General features: G+C 42.1%; 1 protein-coding gene across 2 annotated transcripts; it reads right to left on the reverse strand.

The window, feature by feature from the left end:
• Positions 1-1,185: 1,185 nt before the first annotated feature.
• On the reverse strand, positions 1,186-21,564 carry LOC121544995. Of its 2 annotated transcripts, none has more exons than XM_041855303.2 (6): positions 21,478-21,564; positions 11,949-13,446; positions 11,318-11,709; positions 10,312-10,412; positions 2,757-2,856; positions 1,186-2,649 (listed from the first exon to the last, which is right to left on the reverse strand). In XM_041855303.2, the coding sequence occupies exons 2-6, from the start codon at positions 13,383-13,385 to the stop codon at positions 2,520-2,522; spliced, it is 2,160 nt and encodes a 719-aa protein (XP_041711237.2). In that variant the 5' UTR covers positions 13,386-13,446; positions 21,478-21,564; the 3' UTR covers positions 1,186-2,519. The 2 variants fall into 2 exon arrangements, with proteins under 2 accessions (XP_041711237.2, XP_041711238.2); XM_041855304.2 differs by lacking the exon at positions 21,478-21,564 and adding an exon at positions 20,697-20,856.
• Positions 21,565-23,328: the final 1,764 nt, after the last annotated feature.

Consider the following 23,328-nt stretch of genomic DNA (forward strand, 5'->3'; position numbering starts at 1 on the left):
CAATTTTGGTCATAAAGTCAGTCTCGTCCAAAACAGAGTTTTGTGAGACTTGAGGTCGTGACTGCATCACAACGTAAATGAAGGTTGGGTTTGTTTCAATCCTGCCCACATGCCCACAGCTGGCAGCACACAATTAATCATCAATTCGGAGTGCAGCTGCATGCAACCCAATCGTATTGTCCGTGGTAAATTTGGGTTGACTTGGGATATAGCTATGGGGATAGTTAGGGACCATCAGTAAATTACACAATGTACATGGAACAATGTTAAAATTACAATAGCTCCAAATGTAAATTACTCAAACCAACTATAAATTGTATACATTTATATACAAATATTGAAAGCATTTGAGAAAACTAAAAAGGTGTGCAACATTAAAATATTGTATAATTTACATTGTGTAATTAATTGACGGTCTCTCACTAGCCCCGGAAATAGGTTATCCAAAGTCAAACCAATTTTGCCACAGTTGCACACCAGCCAGTTGAAGCTAATTGGCTAAATAATTTGGCTAACTCTTCCCACCTGCGAACACACGAGACACCCACATCAAACCGCACCCAGAAACCAACTCACGTTTGAATTCAGTCACGGCCGCTAGCATTTCTTAATTAATCAAATCTAAAACAAGGCCAAATCAGAAAGGGCAGTTTCCCTTTAATGAGGGATAGCATGGTTCTACGATTATGCACAAGGTTACACAATTTCTAAAATGCGGAATATGGTGTATGCTTACTTGTGTACGGTTAATAAATAAATAAAAAGTTCAATAATTGTTATTTTTTAGTTTGCTCCTTTTCTCACAGTTGGAGTCTAAATACTACAGTACCAATAGACCATGTCAAATATATTTATTTCACGATTCCAACAATGGTAATTGAGAGGGATGAACTTGAGCTTAGTATTCATATCCACATATACAGTAGGTAATTAAATCATATGCTATTTAAAGCCGTTAGCAATAAGCTTAAATCAGAGGTTGAATAGCGTATTATGATTATGAGAATCTAAAAGATAAAGTAAATTAGTAAGCGAGGTAGTTCATATTCAAATGGTCATAGGTAGGCTGCACTGCAATTCCGTTGTCTTTATTGTAAACTGCCAAAGTGCTCCATTTATTTTTTTTATTATAAATGAAACCTATCTATTCTATTAGCACCAGTGAGCCACATGCAATATCTCCTCAGTCACTGACTGCACTCATATGGTATTCTGACTGGGCTAGACATTCATCCTTGTAAAAAATTCACTCAACAGAGTTTCAGGCAACTGCTTTTAATGTGGAATCAGCAACCTGTGCGAAAAATGTGGAGAGACTCACAATGTCACAAAAAATCAATAGCCCACACATAACAGAACCCTACAAATCGGGTTTCTCACTCAATTCCCACACTAGATTATGTTTACCGATGTCTCTCCAACACAAGCATCAATACAGGGCCAATCCCAATCCGTATCGCTTCGCTGCACAGAACATAGATTATAAAGTAGAGAATTTTAAGAGTTTACCTAATCCATCTGACAAACTCTAACTCCCTTACTTCAGTTAGATTTCTTGTCTAACAAAGAAGGAACAAAAACTTCAATCAACCATAACATGACCTCAAATACTCAGGCATATGCTAATAAACAAATGACAGGCCATCAAAGGCAGCAAGTGAAGAGCATATGGAACTATACATATGGCATCACACTTTAGAAATGGGGTAGATCAGTAATGATTTGATTGTCCCTTCAAACTGTTCCAACTGAACCAAGGGGCTAATCAGAACAAAGTACTAACAACAAAGTGTTGGATGATTTGTTTGTACTTCAACAGTAAGAATGCAAAATGCATTAGGAAAGAAATTCAACTGCACAAATAAGTACTTAGGCAGGGAAATGTGCACAGCATTCAAAAAGCAGTTTTTTTAAACATCTATAAAAAAAGAAAAAAGAAGACTGTGCAAACAAGGTGCCTAGCACAAACTAAGAGCGACGGTACAAAAAGGAATAAGTGCAGCAATGGACCCATTAAATTAGGAAATGGTGATCAGAGACCTCCACATATGCAACTTCCTAAAAGGCAAGCAAAACGACTGGCTGTTATGTTATTTATTTTCCTTTTCTGTCATCAATGTTATGTTTATACTGGATGGTAAACTGAAAGGAACATAATTTAAATTCAAGTATAACAAAAAAATTGAATAATAACACAAAATCCACAATATTATTGTATCAGACAGAGCAAATTGAAAAACAAACAAATCTCTGGGCTTCAAGACACTTTAGCAATAAGCATATACAATCCTTAGCGAGGACAAATTAATGAATTTCACACAAACAAAAAACAATACGTTCAAAACATTGTTAAAAGATGAGCAGAAGTTTAGGATTAATTCAAGAGTTAACCGTTGTTCCAGGCTTACAATATAAGAGCTCAAATCTCAGACACCTAATGACCTGAGTGATGTAATTTGCCAAATTTAAAAGTGTACTGCCCTATACGTTCCTCTGGTAAGATGCTTTGTTGCTTGGGTTTAAAGAACTTGACTTCTCTCAAAGATCTGTGGGACCTTGGCAAAGCGGCGGTGGTTCCTGTAGTTCTGGTTCTGCCATTGGTCCAGAGTGTATTTCACTGAGTCATTTCCAAACCGTCTTTGGTAATTTCTGATAAACAAAAATTGGAGAGAAAAAAAAACTGAATTCTCCAATTAAGACTGAAATGTCCACTACAGAGGGCAGCAGTAGATAAACACACATGGAGATGCCTGTACCTGCGGGTGAGATCCGAGGGGTGCTGCCACTGCCTTCTGTTGGTGCCTGGTACCTGGTCGGCAACATGGTTCATCAGTTTCAGCAGCTCAGTCATCACCCCTGGAGACAAACCCATACAGGTAACACACACACACACACACCAAGCTGAACAAGTACTATGAAGAAGAAGAGGATACAGGACAGCAAGAATATACATCAATGGCACAAAAAATCAGGGAACTATCATGCCATTTGAGGGTCATTACGAGCGTCATTCAGAAATCTAGAACAAGTGGCTTCAGATAAAAGTGTCTACTAAATTACCATTATTACCACAAAATAGACAATTAAGAAAAAACCTAACCAGTCAGTGAGCAACTCCTAATAATTGTATTTCTGCAGTAAAAAAGTAAAACTATCAATTTAGAAAAAATCATACATCTGAAACTACAAGTCTGCTGTAACACGTGAAACTCACTTTATTGAACAATGTAATGTCATAGCTTGCTGAAAAACGGAAATCCAAGACAACTTCCTATTGAAGGTGATTCTCCTAGCCCCGACAGCTCTTACGTTGTGTTACGTGTGGTATACAGTGAGGGAAAAAAGTATTTGATCCCCTGCTGATCTTGTACATTTGCCCACTGACAAAGACATGATCAGTCTATAATTTTAATGGTAGGTTTACTTCAACAGTGAGAGACAGAATAACAACAAAAAAATCCAGAAAAACCCATGTCAAAAATTTTATAAATTGATTTGCATTTTAATGAGGGAAATAAGTATTTGACCCCTCTGCAAAACATTACTTAGTACTTGGTGGCAAAACCCTTGTTGGCAATCACAGAGGTCAGACGTTTCTTGTAGTTGGCCACCAGGTTTGCACACATCTCAGGAGGGATTTTGTCCCACTCCTCTTTGCAGATATTCTCCAAGTCATTAAGGTTTCGAGGCTGACGTTTGGCAACTCGAACCTTCAGCTCCCTCCACAGATTTTCTATGGGATTAAGGTCTGGAGACTGGCTAGGCCACTCCAGGACCTTAATGTGCTTCTTCTTGAGCCACTCCTTTGTTGCCTTGGCCGTGTGTTTTGGGTCATTGTCATGCTGGAATACCCATCCACGACCCATTTTCAATGCCCTGGCTGAGGGAAGGAGGTTCTCACCCAAGATTTGAAGGTACATGGCCCCGTACATTGTCCCTTTGATGCGGTGAAGTTGTCCTGTCCCCTTAGCAGAAAAACACCCCCAAAGCATAATGTTTCCACCTCCATGTTTGACGGTGGGGATGGTGTTCTTAGGGCCATAGGTAGCATTCCTCCTCCTCCAAACATGGCGAGTTGAGTTGATGCCAAAGAGCTCAATTTTGGTCTCATCTGACCACAACACTTTCACCCAGTTCTCCTCTGAATCATTCAGATGTTCATTGGCAAACTTCAGACGGGCATGTATATGTGCTTTCTTGAGCAGGGGGACCTTGTGGGCGCTGCAGGATTTCAGTCCTTCACGGCGTAGTGTGTTACCAATTGTTTTCTTGGTGACTATGGTCCCAGCTGCCTTGAGATCATTGACAAGATCCTCCCGTGTAGTTCTGGGCTGATTCCTCACCGTTCTCATGATCATTGCAACTCCACGAGGTGAGATCTTGCATGGAGCCCCAGGCCGAGGGAGATTGACAGTTCTTTTGTGTTTCTTCTATTTGTGAATAATCGCACCAACTGTTGTCACCTTCTCACCAAGCTGCTTGGCGATGGTCTTGTAGCCCATTCTAGCCTTGTGTAGGTCTACAGTCTTGTCCCTGACATCCTTGGAGAGCTCTTTGGTCTTGGCCATGGTGGAGAATTTGGAATCTGATTGATTGATTGCTTCTGTGGACAGGTGTCTTTTATACAGGTAACAAACTGAGATTAGGAGCACTCCCTTTAAGAGTGTGCTTCTAATCTCAGCTCGTTACCTGTCTAAAAAGACACCTGGGAGCCAGAAATCTTTCTGATTGAGAGGGGGTCAAATACTTATTTCCCTCATTAAAATGCAAATCAATTTATAACATTTTCGACATGCGTTTTTCTGAATTTTTTTGTTGTTATTCTGTCTCTCACTGTTCAAATAAACCTACCATTAAAATTATAGACTGATCATTTCTTTGTCAGTGGGCAAACGTACAAAATCAGCAGGGGATCAAATACTTTTTTCCCCTCACTGTATGGCGATGGCTAAAACACCTACACCAGCGAAAATATATTTTTTTCAGCTGGAAGATAATGCCCAGAGCTTACCCCATGATGTTGCACAACAATTTAAGTCAATAGGTTATAATATGATATACAGTGCCTTCGGAAAGTATTCAGAACCCTTGACTTTTTCCACATTTTGTTACGTTACAGCCTTATTCTAAAATGTATTAAATAAAACATTTTGCTCAGCAATCTACACACAATACCCCATAACACCCCATGACAACGTGAAATCAGGATTTTAGAAATGTTAGCAAATTTATAAAAGCTAAAAAACAGAAATACCTTATTTACATAAGTATTCAGACACTTTGCTATGAGACTCGAAATTGAGCTCAGGTGCATCCTGTTTCCATTGATCATCCTTGAGAGGTTTCTACAACTTGATTGGAGTCCACCTGTGGTAAATTCAATTGATTGGACATGATTTGGAAAGGCACACAACTGTCTATAAAAACGTCCCACAAGTGACAGTGCCAGTCAAAGCAAAAACCAAGACATTAGGTCGAAGGAATTGTCTGTAGAGCTCCAAGACAGGATTGTGTCGAGGCACAGATCTGGGGAAGAGTACCAAAAAATGTCTGCAGCATTGAAGGTCCCCAAGAACACAGTGGCCTCCATCATTCTTAAATGGGAGAAGTTTGGAACCAGCAAGACTCTTCCGAGAGCTGGCCGCCCGGCAAAACTGAGCAATCGGGGGAGAAAGGCCTTGGTCAGGGAGGTGACCAAGAACCTGATGGACACTGACAGAGCTCTACAGTTCCTCTGTAGAGATAGGAGAACCTTCCAGAAGGACAAACATCTCTGCAGCACTCCACCAATCAGGCCTTTATGGTAGAGTGGCCAGACGGAAGCCACTCCTCAGGAAAACGCACATGACAGCCCGCTTGGTTTGCCAAAAGGCACCTAAAGACTTGCAGACCATGAGAAACAAGATTCTCTGGTCTGATGAAACCAAGATTGAACTCTTTGGCCTGAATGCCAAGCGTCACATCTGGAGGAAACCTGGCACCATCCCTACGGTGAAGCATGGTGGTGGCAGCATCATGCTGAGGCAGGGACTGGGAGACTAGTCAGGATCGAGGGAAAGATGAATGGAGCAAAGTACAGAGAGATCCTTGATGAAAACCTGCTCCAGAGCGCTGAGGACCTTAGACTGGGGCCAAGTTTCACCTTCCAACAGGACAACGACCCTAAGCACACAGCCAAGACAATGCAGGAGTGGCTTCGGGACAAGTCTCTGCATGTCCTTGAGTGGCCCAGCCAGAGCACGGACTTGAACCCGATCGAGCATCTCTGGAGAGACCTAAAAATGGCTCTGCAGTGACGCTCCCCATCCAACCTGACAGAGTTTGAGAGGATCTGCAGAGAAGAATGGAAGAAACTCCCCAAATACAGATGTGCCAAGCTTGTAGTGTCATACCCAAGAAGACTTGAGGCAGCTGTCGCTGCGAAAGGTGCTTCAAAGTACTGAGTAAAGGGTCTGAATACTTACGTAAATGTGATATGTTTGTTTTTTTAAACATAAATTAGCAAGCATTTCTAAAAACCTGTTTTTTCTTTGTCATTATGGGGTATTGTGTGTAGATTGATGAGGGGAAAAAAATTTTTTTTAATCAATTTTAGAATAAGACTAACGTAACAAAATATGGAAAAAGTCAAGCTGTCTGAATACTTTCCGAAGGCACTGTATTTGGGCTTGAAGTGGAAAATCCGAAGTGGGAACTTTGTGGAAATCCATGTCAATGACGTGCAAGTTCTTTCTAACTTGCATGTCAGTTATAGGGCTGGCTTTAGTTAGTTTGGAACCACCTACCTACAAAACCTGTTAGAGCCAACATGTGTGGCCTCCTTACTTCCTGTTTACAACCTGTTGCTACTGTGGCTTACTGCGGTCTGCAATGCACTTTGACTGTTGCATCGGCTAATGCCGGTGAAAAGGTGAGTAAAAAAATTGCTATATTATTCTGATCAGTAGATGAAGTGGATAGGTGAAATGTTAACACATCTGGGACACTTCATTGTTTCTGGCGCTAGAGCAAGAGTGTAGCTAGCTAGCAAGTAGCAGTTGCTTGCTAACTATACACGTTTGGCTGGCTAGCTAGCTAGCTATAGCTAGCATAGCTAACTGTGTGGTAAAAGTAAATCCACATGAAGTTCATATATAGCTCCGTGAGTAAATCACTGCTCTACCAGTACTAACACTACCGTATTGCTTTAATTTTGTTACAAACCGCGAAGCTGTCACCAAAACTGCAAGATGTCTCTACAGTAATAAACCTAGCTGTCAAATGGAATGTGCTTGCGGGCCAATGTGATACATAATGATGCAAAGTAATACAGTTCAAGTTGTAAGGACAAATCATAATTATGTTTTAATTAGCTAGCTAGCTTGCTTTCAAGTTGAGAGATTGGGTGTATGTAGCTAGTGAAATTAATTAATCCACCAATTTTGCACTTCTATGTTTAGCAGAGTAACAATATGTCCTATTAAACAGGCACCAAATGTGAGAATGAATATTGTAGTTGCCTACATACCATTTTCTCTTAGGCTACCCATCCCAGCCCCCCTCTGCTCTGCATGGCCACAGAAGTGAAATCATGGCCAGACAGACACCTTCCTCGCCACGCAGAATGTTTTAGTGTCATTGTATGTCATTGTCAAGTTCATAGAATTTAGGCTATACATTGATCCATGACAGACAGAAAATGTGTATTAATTAACTCCACCTTTGTGTCTGTGTTTCAGGAGTCAGACAACAACAATTCAGCCTCACTGAAGTTTATCTAGAAAAATGCAGTGTACACATTAATTTGAGTAGCTTATTGTGAAGGTAGGATAGGTCACTCTAAATAACATCCTAACTCACACGCCCAGAAAGCTGAGAAAGAGGATTCTCTCTTCCAAAAAATGCACATCAGGTATTGGATTCTAGCTTGTAATATACTTATTCATGTTACCATACTGGAACTCATTGATTACTTTACATGTATAAGGAATGTACAGTACCAGTCAAAAGTTTGGACACACCTACTCATTCAAGGGTTTTTTCTTGATTTTTTACTATTTTCTACATTGTAGAATAATAGTGAAGACATCAAAACTATGAAATGTCATATGGAATCATGTAGCAATCAAAAAGTTGTTAAACAAATCAAACTATATTTTATATTTGAGATTCTTCAAATAGCCACCCTTTGCCTTGATGACAGCTTTGCACACTATTGGCATTCTCTCAACCAACTTCACCTGGTATGCTTTTCCAACAGTCTTGAAGGAGTTCCCACATATGCTGAGCACTTGGTGGCTGCTTTTCCTTCACTCTGTGGTCCGACTCATCCCAAACCATCTAAATTGGGTTGAGGTCGGGGGTTTGTGGAGGCCAGGTCATGTCATCTGATGCAGCACTCCATCAGTCTCCTTCTTTGAAAAATAGCCCTTACACAGCCTGGAGGTGTGTTGGGTCATTGTCCTCTTGAAAACAAATGATAGTCCCACTAAGCCCAAACCAGATGGGATGGCGTATCGCTGCAGAATGCTGTGGTAGCCATGCTGGTTAAGTGTGCCTTGAATTCTAAATAAATCACAGACAGTGTCACCAGCAAAGCACCCCACACCATCACACCTCCTCTTCCGTGCTTTACAGTGGGAAATACACATGCAGAGATCATCCGTTCACCCACACCGCTTCTCACAAAGACACAGCAGTTGGAACCAAAATTCTCAACTTTGGACTCAAGACCAAAGGCCAAATTTCCACTGGTCTAATGTCCATTGCTCGTGTTTCTTGGCCCAAGCCAGTCTCTTCATCTTATTGGTGTCCTTTAGTTGTGGTTTCTTTGCAGCAATTCGACCATGAAGGCCTGATTCACGCAGTCTCCTCTGAACAGCTGATGTTGAGATGTGTCTGTTACTTGAGGCTGGTAACTCTAATGAACATATCCTCTGCTGCAGAGGTAACTCAGGGTCTACCATTCTGGTTGAGACTGTGTGAATCAGGCCTTAATGGTCGAATTGCTGCAAAGAAACCACTACTAAAAGGACACCAATAAGAAGATACTTGCTTTGGCCAAGAAACACAAGCAATGGACATTAGACTGGTGGAAATCTGTCCTTTGGTCTGACGAGTCCAAATTTTAGATTTTTGGTTCCAACCGCCGTGTCTTTGTGAGACGCAGAGTAGGTGAACGGATGATCTCTGCATGTGTGGTTCCCACCGTGAAGCATGGAGGAGGAGGTGTGATGGTGTGGGGGTGCATTGCTGGTGACACTGTGTGATTTATTTAGAATTCAAGGCACACTTACCCATCATGGCTACCACAGCATTCTGCAGCGATATTCCATCCCATCTGGTTTGCGCTTAGCGGGACTATCATTTGTTTTCAACAGGACAATGACCCAACACACCTACAGGCTGTGTAAGGGCTATTTGACCAAGAAGGAGAGTGATGAGTGCTGCATCAGATGACCTGGCCTCCACAATCACCCGACCTCAACCCAATTGAGATGGTTTGGGATGAGTTGGACCGCAGTATGAAGGAAAAGCAGCCAACAAGTGCTCAGCATATGTGGGAACTCCTTCAAGACTGTTGGAAAAGCATTCCAGGTGAAGCTGGTTGAGAGAATGCCAAGAGTGTGCAAAGTTGTCATCAAGGCAAAGGGTGGCTACTTTGAAGAATCTAAAATATATTTTGATTTGTTTAACACTTTTGGTTATTACATGACTCCATATGACTTATTTCATAGTTTTAATGTCTTCACTATTATTCTACAATGTAGAAAATACTAAAAATAAAGAAAAACCCTTGAATGAGTAGGTGTGTCCAAACTTTTGACTGGTACTATATATATAAAAATAAGTGTCACTTTGCTTCTTGAAAGTCCTATATCTTGAAAAATGTACTGCTGACATGTAAAACATTTCGGGACTGTATTAACAGTGGACTAATGGAGAAAAAAAAAACGTCATTTTTGCACTGCACAGGTTTGAATGCAGCTTCAAGATTCATAGGTAGGTTAGGATTCAAGGTTATTAGGACTGGCATGAATTAAGTCTGACTCAGACTGGGATTTCACACACAGCCTTGCACATCATTACAGCCAACCACAGAAGATACACAACAACATAAGATAAGGACTTGGTGTGGAAATGGGGTAGGGTTTTGGGGCGATAAATAGACTTCAAGAGAATGAGAAATTAGGCTAAATAACTTATTTGTTAGGAAAACAAGAACATTTCACTAAATTCAGCAATTGAAGCACCAGGTTAGCACCAGGCCCCAAGCTTCCCAAATAATGAGACGCACCTCTTACCTTCTTCTGCACCAATGTTCTCTCTTACCTTCTTCTGCACCAATGTTCTCCCTTATGTGTCTGGTGACTGACTCCACATAGAGCCACTTCTCACGCTGCCAGTCCTCCTCCCGGTCATAGACCATTGGCCTGGAAAAGACATCCACCCTATTCAAACACTCAAGAAATCTATCCTGCTTCCTTCCATTCTCACAAGACCTCAGATCTGACTAAATTGAATAAGTAATGCTTTATTGATGCTTTGACCCTTCAAGTCATGCAAATTCATTGATTAAATAAAGATGTATTTGTGAAGTGGTTGAGCGGGAGAATAACCAGACTGGCTGTCTACATTCAGAGAACAAAAATAAACCAGTCTCTCTGGAAATAATACCAGTCAGCAGGGCCTGAAGCCAACATTTTGGTACACCAGCCACTGTGGCAGGTAGATTATAAAATCTACCAGCCAAAATATTTGTTGCTGCTAAAATTACAAAACACACAAAAAAACAGATGAGCATGCTTTGTAATGTTTCTATACCAATAACTGTATTACTGGTAAGAAGTAATGAGGTATATTGTTTAATTTAGTATTTTGTGACAGATCTTTTTACCAAAATATCACAGATGAGACAAAAATGTTCACCTGCCCCTTTCAGGCGGGAGGTTACCGTGGTGACGCGAGTCGACTTTCGTTGTGCGTAGCGCTTCTAAAAATGAATCTTTCACTCAGCCCTTCACGTGCGCACAGCCCCCAGCTAGGCAGTGTTGCTGCGCGAGGTGGGATAGGCTATAGGATTAATAGTTGATTTATTTTTGCTATAAATGTGATCATACTTCCCTATTTTTATTCATAAATGCAAGTGAAATGCTAGCACTGAGGAGCCCTGACCACCTGCCAACGTGGCCGGTGAAATAGATGTCTTACCCGCCAATGCCAAAATCTGCCCGCATTTGGCGGGTCTTAATTTTAGGTCCTGCCAGTCAGGGAGGAAAATCAGCAAATTGCTCCCTCTAGAGGAAATTTAGAAAACTTCAAGGACTCTGAAATGTACCTTGGTGCAGTTTTCTGGACAGGTCTTGTCTTGACTACTTTCTGGTCAGACGAAGTTGAAGCTGCGTGGACAGGTTTTATCTTCGTCACTTTCTGTTGCGGTGAAGGTTTCTGGACAGGTGTGGCCTTGATGGCATTCTGTTCTGGTGGTTTCAGGACAGTTGTGTTCTTGATAACGTTCTGCCCAGGCAAAGGTTTCTGAACAATTGTGTTCTTGATAATGTTCTGTCCAGGTGAAGGTTTCTGGACAGGTCTTGTTGTTGTCTTGACAACATTCTTCTCCGGAGAAGGTTTCTGCACAGACCTGGTCTCGGATCCTTTCTGCTCAGGCCGCGTTGAGGGTTTGCTGCTGCTATTCTGCTGCACGCTGGGAACCACCACCACTGACCTCACCTGGACACAGCAGAAAGGTCTTACAGCAATATGACCAGAGAAATCCACACAAGCACTATACAGTCACAACCAAATCTAAGCTATCCTAACAGTTGATGCAGGCTAAACAAATACATTTATAAATATGGATATATGGACACAAAATACAGGAAAACTATTTGTTAATGATGAAATATTATTATTTAAATCACACAACTACATTAAGAAAACCAAAAAGTGTCAGCGTTCCGTCCGCTTACCTGGACTTGGAGAGGCAAGGTGTTCTTGTAGCTGGTCTCCACGGTTACCTCTTCGGCCACGAGTGTGACCTGGCACTCCTGGACTGAAACAAGCCCACCTTCCCCCCCCTCCACCACGTTTCCCTCACAACCGGCATTGAACTCCACTGGGGCAATGTGACACACTGAGCACTCCAGTATCGGGGCTCCGATACTCCAATCTTCCCCTACTGTGCCCTCCAAGGCCTCATCTGCACCCTCCACTGGGACCAGAGGTGCCCCATATAACCCATAAGACACATCCTCCGAAGTGAAAGAGTAGTGCGGCTGACAAACCACAGCCTGGCCCCCATTGGGATCAGGGAAACCTGGGGGACATGGAGGCTCCCCCTCATCTGACACAGCCATCTGCAGCCTCTGCATCACCTCCCTCCCCCTAAACAAAGGGGTGGACGAAATGTGTGGCTGCAAGGGTGTCACAGCCTGAGACACGTCCTTTCCTGCTCTAAGTGCCTCAAGGTAGGACCTGGAGAAATAACCCTCATCGCTCACACCATCCTCTTCCTCCTGACAGTTTATCTCCTCATTGCCCTCTTTTTCCCTTTCTCCTTCCACCACCATCTCCTCTCCTTTTCCCTCTTCCCGCTCTCCTACCTCATATCCCTCCCCTGAAACCTGCTCCTGTGTTGGACTGTAAGCTAAGAAAGGCTTAGTTTGCTGGGTGTCGCTGTCACTGGGGTTCCGGGCGCGGTCCTCGACAAAGGCTTCAATGCCCTCATCGCTCCCCCTGTCTCTGTCAATGGGGCTCAGGCACATGATGTCATCCACGTCAAAGTCAAAAACAGGACCAAGGTCCATTGAGACGCTCTTAGGCTCATGGCTCAGGGTCTCAGACCAGGCCTCAGACTCGTTTGATACTGGGCCGCCTGGAGCCGCAGCACCACCCTGTCTACTTCCTGCTTCTCCTGCTTGGACACTCTGGATATGATCAGAGTTTGGCACACATATCACAGCTTCTGATGTACCTTTATCTTTGACTGTATTTTCAACACTAGATGGCACTTTTGGGGGGTCAGTAGTAGGGGAGACAGTGGCTACATCTGGAAGGGGGTTACATGAATCTACAACAGAAGCCAGATCTAGGGAGATGGCCTTAGGACTACAGGGCTTTTTGTATGGAGTCTCATACGTGTCATCAAGGCAGGAGTCATCCAAGCGCCTCTTGTGTCTTGTAGGGGCATTGTTGTTCACAATCTCTATTTTCAAGTTCCATAACGGATTGGACGAATTCCATGACTGGTTAGTGCTACTAGGACAAACCCTACAGTTTTCACAAGTTATCATTCTGGAATAAACAGAGAGTGGTCTCAAGTGCCCAAAACTCCTATTATCTCCGCTTGGTTTTTCGCTACTAAGCCTATGAAATATTGTTTTCAGAGGCTGGTTAGGCATCTCCATTGCCCCTGATACAGTGGTCAGCCAGCTGGGGCTAAACAGTTACCAGGATCAGGAACTCTTCCTAAGGGGACAAAAAATAAATATGACAAGTAAATACATCTACAACTATTTTGCTTCAATTCCCATTCAGACCCTCCCTGAGCTACTGTTCTGAAACAGGAAAGAATAACTAAGCACTTCTGGGTCACAGATTTTTGGAATCCTTCAGAATAAGAGTCCTGTCCTGTATACTTTGTAAATGACACTGAACAAAAATATAAAATGAAAAATGTAAAGTGTTGGTCCCATGTTTCATGAGCGGAAATGAAAGATTCCAGAAATGTTCCATACGCACAACATTTTTTTCTCTCAAATTGTGTGCACAAATGTATTTACATCCCTGTTAGTGAGCATTTCACCATTGCCAAGATAATCCATCCACCTGACAGGTGTGGCATATCAAGAAGCTGATTAAACACAGTGATCATTACGCAGCTGCACCTTGTCCTGGGGACAATAAAAGAACTCTAAAATGTGCAGTTTTGTCACACAACACATTGTCAGATGTCTCAAGTTTTGAGGGAGCACACAATTGGCATGCTGACTGCAGGAATATCCACCAGAGCTGTTGCCAGAGAATTAGGGCTGACCCCAATTGGTCGACTGGTTGATAGTTTGGTCATTAGGCTGTTGGTTCGACCAATATTGTTTTAGTTGAGCAGTAACATACATACACATACAGTACCAGTCAAAAGTTTGGACACACCTACTCATTCAAGGTTGTTATTTTTTTTTGGGACTATTTTCTACATTGTAGAATAATAGTGAAGACATATGAAACTATGAAATAACACATGGAATCATGTAGTGTTAAACAAATCAAAATATATTTTATATTTGAGGTTCTTCAAAGTAGCCACCCTTTGCCTTGATGACAACTTTGCACTCTTGTCATTCTCTCAACCAGCTTCACCTGGAATGCTTTTCCAACAGTCTTGAAGGAGTTCCCACATATGCTGAGCACTTGTTGGCTGCTTTTCCTTCACTCTGCGGTCCAACTCATCCCTAACCATCTCAATTGGGTTGATGTCGGGTGATTGTGGAGGCCAGGTCATCTGATGCAGAACTCCATCACTCTACTTGGTCAAATAGCCCTTACACAGCCTGAGGTGTGTTTTGGGTCATTGTCCTGTTGAAAAACAAATGATAGTCCCACTAAGCGCAAACCAGATGGGATGGCGTATCGCTGCAGAATGTTGTGGTAGCCATGCTGGTTAAGTGTGCCTTGAATTCTAAATAAATCACAAAACAGTGTCACCAGCAAAGCACCCCACACCTCCTCTTCCATGCTTCACAGTGGGATCATCCGTTCACCTACTCTGCGTCTCACAAAGACAAAGACACAGTGGTTGGAACCAAACATCTCAAATTTGGACTCATCAGACCAAAGGATTTCCACCGGTCTAATGTCCACTGCTCGTGTTTCTTGGCCCAAGCAAGTCTCTTCTTCTTATTGGTGTCCTTTAGTAGTGGTTTCTTTGCAGCAATTCGACAATGAAGGCCTGATTCACGCAGTCTCCTCTGAACAGTTGATGTTGAGATGTGTCTGTTACTTGAACTCTGTGAAGCATTTATTGAACTCTGGGTGCAATTTCTGAGGCTGGTAAATGAACTTATCCTCTGCAGCAGAAGTAACTTGGGGTCTTCCATTCCTGTGGCGGTCCTCATGAGAACCAGATTCATCATAGCGCTTGATGGTTTTTGTGACTGCACTTGAAGAAACTTAAAGTTTTTGAAATGTTCCAGATTGACTGACCTTCATGTCTTAATGTAATGATGGACTGTCATTTCTCTTTACTTATTTGAGCTGTTCTTGCCATAATATGGACTTGGTCTTTTACCAAATAGGGATATCTTCTGTATACCACAACCACCTTGTCACAACACAACTGATTGGCTCAAACGCATTAAGAAGGAAAGAAATTCCACAAATTAACTTTTAACAAGGCACACCAGTTAATTAAAATGCATTCCAGGTGACTACCTCATGAAGCTGGTTGAGAGAATGCCAAGAGTGTGCAAAGCTGTCATCAAGGCAAAGGGTGGCTACTTTGAAGAATCTCAAATATATTTTGATTTGTTTAACACTTTTTTTGGTTACTACATGATTCCATATATGTTATTTCATAGTTTTGATGTCTTCACTATTACTCTACAATGTAGAAAACAGTAAAAATAAAGAAAAACCCTTCAATGAGTAGGTGTGTTCAAACTTTTGACTGGTACTGTATATATTTTCTTAGCTAAACAGTTGGGGCAGACCTGAATGACGGGTCGCCATGAGGGGGATTTTTTAGTGAACTATGTGCTAAACAAAGTTAAATCACGGACGTCTCTGTTGCTAGGCAAGAACACATAATGGTTCCTTTCACTGGGCTTGTGTATGTGTGAAGTGGGGATCTGACCTAGGGTCGAATTGCTGGCTCTTACCTAATCCATGGCTGTCCTACCTTATCAGAGACTGAAACCAGACTGTTACCTAATGCATCTTTTCTCAAACAAAGTGCGGTGCCAGAGTTTAACAGAGTTTAACCTAGTCATGAGTAATTACAGCATGACGGGAGGGAAGAAGAGGAGTGGGTTTGTGTACGTTTGAGAGATTGAGTGTGGACCTGTCATGTCCAACAATCAATCTTTAGGTCAAGCCAGGGTGAGCCGGGGTTGAACAGAGTTTAAAACTGAACATGATTGCTTTTGCAAGAAAAGGGTGTGATTGATTGTCATTCAGTTTAGAAACAATATTATTACAGTCAAATTAAGCCGCTTTCATAGACGAAGGGAGTGGGCGGAGCGGTAGAGAGCAGGAAACTGAAGATAATGGTAGGAGAACCCAAGAGGGAGGGGTTTTGAGCTAGGAGGGATGTGAATGGGACTATATAGACGGGGAGCAGAGAGAGAGAAGGAAGGCTACTCTGCAGACCAGCCCGGCTTTGTTGAATTGTAATAAAGTGATTCTACAAAAACTGATTTTTAATAAAGTATAGTGATTATTTTCCACATCAGCCACTGGCTGGTACTGTTTATATTTAGGTGCAGGAGCTCCACAATACTTTTGAGCTAATACTCTATAAGAGGAACACGAGCTCAAGCAGTAGAACATTTGAGGTGCTGGTACTCAGCTCTGGTGAGCTTCTGCCCAAGTCAAGCGCTGCTTCTTATCCCTTGCGCAAATAGCCTACAGCTGTCTGTCCTGAGCTCACTGGCACGGGAAACTGAGGGCCCAGAATATTTTATACAATGTTGCAAGTTCGCTACTGCAAGCTTCGGGCCAGACCCAAGTTAATAGTTGATACAATGTTTCAAGTTTGTTGCAGACAGGCCATGCGTAGCCAATGTGATTTATAGGATATTTATTTTTATCAGGATATTTTCTACCTGAAGGCTGCAATGTTTTTATTTGTTGGCTTTATGTAGGCTATTTTTACATAGTTGGCAATAGAAGTATATTTTTAGGTTTGTATCATTTTCATTTGGATAGAACTTTGATTAACCACAGGACAATGCTTTTGAGATATGAAGACGTTATTATAAATTAAATGAAACTGTTTCACGAAAGTATGCATATGAAAGCCATAGCTGGCACGCAGATCGGTAGGAATTGTAAGATAATTGGTTAAAGAAAATTGATAAATAAGTAAGTATACCAGTTTCATTTAAGGACCAAAAAATTGACAGCCGTGCCATATAGACTACAAAAGAGTTGGAATCAGTACGTCAAAAAATCTCTTCCCATGACACATGGTTTATGAACTGATACACAAAATGACGCTGGATTCAAAACTTAGAATTTTTCAATTTAAATTATTATACAAAATTCTTGCAACCAATATAATTATTTATATGGGGGATACAACCCAGCTCTGCAGATTTTGCTGCGAAGAGACAGAATCATTAGATCATTTGTTTTGGTACTGTCCATATGTAGCTTGTTTTTGGTCACAGGTCCAGGAATGGCTGAATAACTGCAATATTTACCTGGACCTAACCCTGCAGATAGCACTACTGGGTGATCGATCAATAATATAATAATACTTTTAGCAAAAATATTTATTTCAATTTACAATCTGTAGGAACAATGAGAATAGAAAGGTTCAGAACTTTTGTGAAACATCACAGCACAGTTTTAAAATATATGGCAAATAGAAATCCAAAATGGATGGTGTTAAGAGATAGATGGGAGGGGTTGAACGGAGCTGAAGGTAGGGACTAATAACAAGATAACTAATGTAAAACATACTGTGTCCGTAAAACGTATATAGGTTATTGAAAGATATTGCAAATAGAAATCATACCGGATGGACATCAGAAATAGACAAGACCATCGCCAAGCAGCTTGGTGAGAAGGTGACAACAGTTGGTGCGATTATTCGCAAATGGAAGAAACACAAAAGAACGGTCAATCTCCCTCGGCCTGGGGCTCCATGCAAGATCTCACCTCGTGGAGTTGCAATGATCATGAGAACGGTGAGGAATTAGCCCAGAACTACACGGGATGATCTTGTCAATGATCTCAAGGCAGCTGGGACCATAGTCACCAAGAAAACAATTGGTAACACACTACGCCGTGAAGGACTGAAATCCTGCAGCGCCCGCAAGGTTCCCCTGCTCAAGAAAGCACATATACAGGGCCGTCTGAAGTTTGCCAATGAACATCTGAATGATTCAGAGGAGAACTGGGTGAAAGTGTTGTGGTCAGATGAGACCAAAATCGAGCTCTTTGGCATCACCTCAACTCGCCGTGTTTGGAGGAGGAGGATTGCTGCCTATGACCCGAAGAACACCATCCCCACCGTCAAACATGGAGGTGGAAACATGATGCTTTGGGGGTGTTTTTCTGCTAAGGGGACAGGACAAATTCACTGCATCAAAGGGACTATGGACGGGGCCATGTACCGTCAAATCTTGGGTGAGAACCTCCTTCCCTCAGCCAGGGCATTGAAAATGGGTCATGGATGGGTATTCCGGCATGACAATGACCCAAAACACACGGCCAAGGCAACAAAGGAGTGGCCCCAAAAGAAGCACATTAAGGTCCTGGAGTGGCCTAGCCAGTCTCCAGACCGTAATCCCATAGAAAATCTGTGGAGGGAGCTGAAGGTTTGAGTTGCCAAATGTCAGCCTCGAAACCTTAATGACTTGGAGAAGATCTGCAAAGAGGAGTTGGACAAAATCCCTCCTGAGATGTGTGCAAACCTGGTGGCCTACTACAAGAAATGTCTGACCTCTGTGATTGCAAACAAGGGTTTTGCCACCAAGTACTAAGTCATGTTTTGCAGAGGGGTCAAATACTTATTTCCCACATTAAAATGCAAATCAATGTATAACATTTTTGACATGTGTTTTTATGGATTGTTTTGTTGTTATTCTGTCTCTCACTGTTCAAATAAACCTACCATTAAAATTATAGACTGATCATTTCTTTGTCAGTGGGCAAACATACAAAATCAGCAGGGGATCAAATACTTTTTTCCCCTCACTGTAGTACACCATCATGCTTTTGGGAGGCATGTCTTTTCAGATTCCACAATGACTCTTTAGTTGTGGACACTACATCACCGCACTCCCTCTCGCTCTTGGTCCTCATCTTTGTAAGTCACCTTGATTTTGTACCTGTGTGTTTTGTCAGTTTCTTTATGAAAATATTATGAAAAAAGCCTTTTGGTAACTTGCTCCGCACTTCAGTCAAATTGGGCATGCACCACTCCTCGCTCTGCTCACATACTCTGGGCCCAGTCTGATGACCTGGAGCGTATTTACAAGAGTGCATGCCGCACCACACTCCAGTTATACAGAGGCACTTCAGACCCTGTCCTAGCCCAAGATGTAATCTTAAGGAGCCTAACGTTACCGTTAGCCTAAGGACCTTATGTTATTTTCAGAGGTAGACTGGCTTTGGCAGCCAAAACAGCCAAACACTCCATCTAAACGTGAATAGATTCTCAATTGAGAGAAGGTGATTGAAACATAAATCCCTCTGCTTTTATATCACAAATGCAAAATACACACTTACTATACACTGTTTTAAATCAGCGTTATCACAGTTGTAGCAACAGTATTTTTCAATGAAAACAGTTTCTGGCGGCCTTCTTCCGTTACACACAGGTGTTCGGAGCATGCTAGATAGCTAAATAGCAGAGGTGTATGGAGCGATTTCAGTGCCAACAGAAATTGCATTAGAATATTTGGAATGTTTTGTTTAAAGTACACATTGAATCATTGAGCTTGTATTTCATGATTTGCAACAGAATTGAATGAATATTATATTCAGTTTCAAAATTATATTTCAATCTAATTGAATACTCAAATTCTGTATTTTATATATTCCATTTCAATATGGTAGATATTGCATTAATTGTCTGTTCTCAAATTCAGTTATCTAAAATCGGACTCAAAACCAGAGAAAACATCCTGGTACTTTGCCAGCCAGGAAAGGTAGAGGAGAACAGAGAATAAAAACCACTCTGCGGTAAACAGAAGCTTTTGGCGGTTTCTGAAGCCAATGTGGCATGTTGAATTTATTTTCATCCTATGAATTTGGCTCTAGCGTTTGAACCGCTTTGGCTCTATAAACTATTATGAATACTGTAACGACCCGGTATTGTGTTCATGGGTGTGTTATTGTTCTCATGGGTGCTAGCAGGGGTTAAATATGCCAGGACATACGGAAAGGTTGGGGGGGGTATGATGGGTAATCCCGCGGGGTTTTGAAATGCATAAATAGAGGCTACTGTCTAATCGGGATCCTGATCTGCTCCTATGAGTCTGCCACTTAACTTTACATTGTGTATTTGTGTACATTCGGAATTTAGCGGCGTGGGCTGTGGCCTGAACAATAGCACACCTGGTGTCCGTCTCTTTTTCCTTTATGACCCAGCCCGGGTCATTACAATTGAAATGTAATTCTAAAACTAAATGCAACATTCATTCAATTCAGTTTCAAATCATGAAATACAAGTTCAATTCGTGAATACAATGATTCAATTTGTGCATTACAAATAAATAAAAAATATGGAATTCAAATGCAATTTCTGTTGGCTGTGAAATCGCTCCACACAGGTGGTCCTTCTGTCTTCCTTAAACACTCCCTGTAACATGGTTATGATATATGGCCATGTGGGAACTCTAACCCTATAAAGGTGTGTATCAATTTAATAGTTTTGACAATTATTAATTGCTGATATGAAACATAAGGTCCTTATGCTTCCAAAACCGTAACGCAAGCGATGCGTGTTTATGTTCAGACAGAGCGTCAGGGCTCTTAACAAAACTCACCGTTACAGAAGATGCCTTCCTCCAATTACTCTTATGTGTAATGGAACTGAGAGTCATGATCAAGGGCTAACCGTGTGCCTACCCCGGAGACAGACAACTCTAAACTGACTTCGCTGTCAGCCTCCTAAAATCTAAATTCAGAGACTGGCTACCCCCTGACAGAATCACAGTGACATGCAGGAAGAACGCAGACAAAACAAAATCTAGAACTGAACGGTACACTGTCACCAATCCATATTTATGCTAATTGCTTAATGAGTAAATTAGCTAGCTTTTAGTTACTGTTGATTGAAGTGTCTTGTTAAACATGCAGTTGGCTAACCTCACGTCACAAAATTACCATTATATTGTTTTTACTACTAGCTAGCGAGATATCTAACGTCGTTAGCTACCGTAGTTCGCTAGGAAATGCGATTCATTACGACACATCATTATCTCTCACACTAAAACATTTCACAGCCAGACTAGCTAGTTAGCATATTTCGTCTTATTCACTGTTATTTGAAGAGGTGACATGCTTCAATAATGATCTTGGCTAGGTATGTTTTACGTACAAAATTGTGAAAACAAGCGAACTGCATGCGCTAACGTTAGCTAGCTAGCTAACAGTTGACGAAAATGCTTAGCTAGCTAGTTAGCCCGGCGTCGCATACCCCTCCCCCACATCAGACATTTTTTTTATCGGTCCAACAAAAAAGTTTGGTAGTTGGTTCAGTTGTGTGGTTTGATAGTTCGTTGAATAACTAGCTAACTTAACGGTAGCTAATGTTCATAAACTCACCACTTGTATTTTTGTCAAATCAGCCACCGCACTGCCAAAAACACTTGTGGTAATTGGCGCCTCAATTTAGGAGGGTGCCTGCTTGTAGCTGAATGCTCAAGAAAGATCAATGAGTTCACGTGATATCTTCACGTTATAGGGTAAATTTGACAGATGGACCAGAAATCTATCATTATTTGGATACGATCTTATTTGTTTAATATGGCGTTGGCAAATCATATTTTTACCCACATATATCATGAGTTTATTTTCATGCTTAATACCAATGTCATGAGTTACTTGAATGTAACATTTACATTTACGTCATTTAGCAGACGCTCTTATCCAGAGCGACTTACAAATAGGTGCATTCACCTTATAGCCAGTGGGATAACCACTTTACAATGTTTTTTTGGGGGGTGGGTAAGGGGGGGTAGAAGGATTACTTTATCCTATCCCAGGTATTCCTTAAAGAGGTGGGGTTTCAAATGTCTCCGGAAGGTGGTGAGTGACTCCGCTGTCCTGGCGTCGTGAGGGAGCTTGTTCCACCATTGGGGTGCCAGAGAAGCGAACAGTTTTGACTGGGCTGAGCGGGAACTATGCTTCCGCAGAGGTAGGGGAGCCAGCAGGCCAGAGGTGGATGAACGCAATGCCCTCGTTTGGGTGTAGGGACTGATCAGAGCCTGAAGGTACGGAGGTGCCGTTCCCGTCACAGCTCCGTAGGCAAGCACCATGGTCTTGTAGCAGATGCGAGCTTCAACTGGAAGCCAGTGGAGTGTGCGGAGGAGCGGGGTGACGTGAGAGAACTTGGGAAGGTTGAACACCAGACGGGCTGCGGCATTCTGGATGAGTTGTAGGGGTTTAATGGCACAGGCAGGGAGCCCAGCCAACAGCGAGTTGCAGTAAACAACAGGTGGCTTATTATTTTAGAGTAAGCTGAGCTCTAATGTTTGTAATTGGTGCAGCAGTGAGGTGTGTGTGCTAGAGGTTGACACGTGAGCAGGACTCCCGCGTGTCCCACGCGATTCTGGCAGGAATGGGAGTCAAGTTCTAGGGTCAAGTTCGGGACAGGATGGTACAATATAGTTTTATATAATAAAAAAAAAAATGCAGGCCAAATATAGTTTACTTAATAAAAATCTATACAAAATAAATGGTTATTTTCCCCTTCCGTCGGCTCACTCTCGCGCCTCGCTCCAGTTGTAGCCAGTCACTACTTTACCTCAAATGCACGCGTAATGTCCAAAATTACACCTCTATTACCGCGTTCAAAACAACTGGGAACTCGGAAAAATACGAGGTTAAATAATGCGTCAGTGATCTTCAGATCGGAAAGTCGGAGCTCTAAAAAGAGGCCCGAGTTCCCGAGTTGGAATTCCGAGTTGGATGACAGTTCAAAACGATTTTTCCCAGTCGGAGCTCTTTTTCCCCCCCCGAGTTCCCAGTTGTTTTGAACGCGGCAATTATCCATGAGTTCATCCGGCTCTGGTAAATTCAACCGCTGCCTTCATTGACGAAATCTCGTAATGTTGTTATTAGCTGTGTACAGGCAACTGTCTCGTGAGCTCTGAGTAGCACAGCCAAACAGAGCAGTTGCTGTGGCTACTCACATGCAGAGCGGCTGTATCGCATTAGTGGAAACCAAGACTGTTCTCAGGGTATATCTGCGGGTTTTATGCGCAAATATATGAACTTGGTGTCCGTCAGGCGATGACATGTTTCGTGGTCCTCCCACTACGACTCGGGAAACCAGCAGTTTATTAGGCTACAGAGGAAATAAATTATGAACTTCACAGGGTGGTGAAAGTGCAACTTGATGAGCTTGATGCTCCTTTCCAATAAATATCGAGGGTCTTATTTTGGTGACATGAC

Source organism: Coregonus clupeaformis, chromosome 29 (assembly GCF_020615455.1).
Source record: "Coregonus clupeaformis isolate EN_2021a chromosome 29, ASM2061545v1, whole genome shotgun sequence".
NCBI classification, from domain to species: Eukaryota; Metazoa; Chordata; class Actinopteri; order Salmoniformes; family Salmonidae; genus Coregonus; species Coregonus clupeaformis.

Bases quoted from the DNA above. Each gene is read 5' to 3' on its own strand.
- LOC121544995 (XM_041855303.2), bottom strand. From the start codon at position 13,385: ATGGAGATGCCTAACCAGCCTCTGAAAACAATATTTCATAGGCTTAGT. The intron at 11,710-11,948 runs GTAAGCGGACGG...TGCTGTGTCCAG, and splicing joins CCTTGCCTCTCCAAGTCCAG to GTGAGGTCAGTGGTGGTGGT. The intron at 10,413-11,317 runs GTACATTTCAGA...TGTCTTTTCCAG, and splicing joins GTCCAGAAAACTGCACCAAG to GCCAATGGTCTATGACCGGG.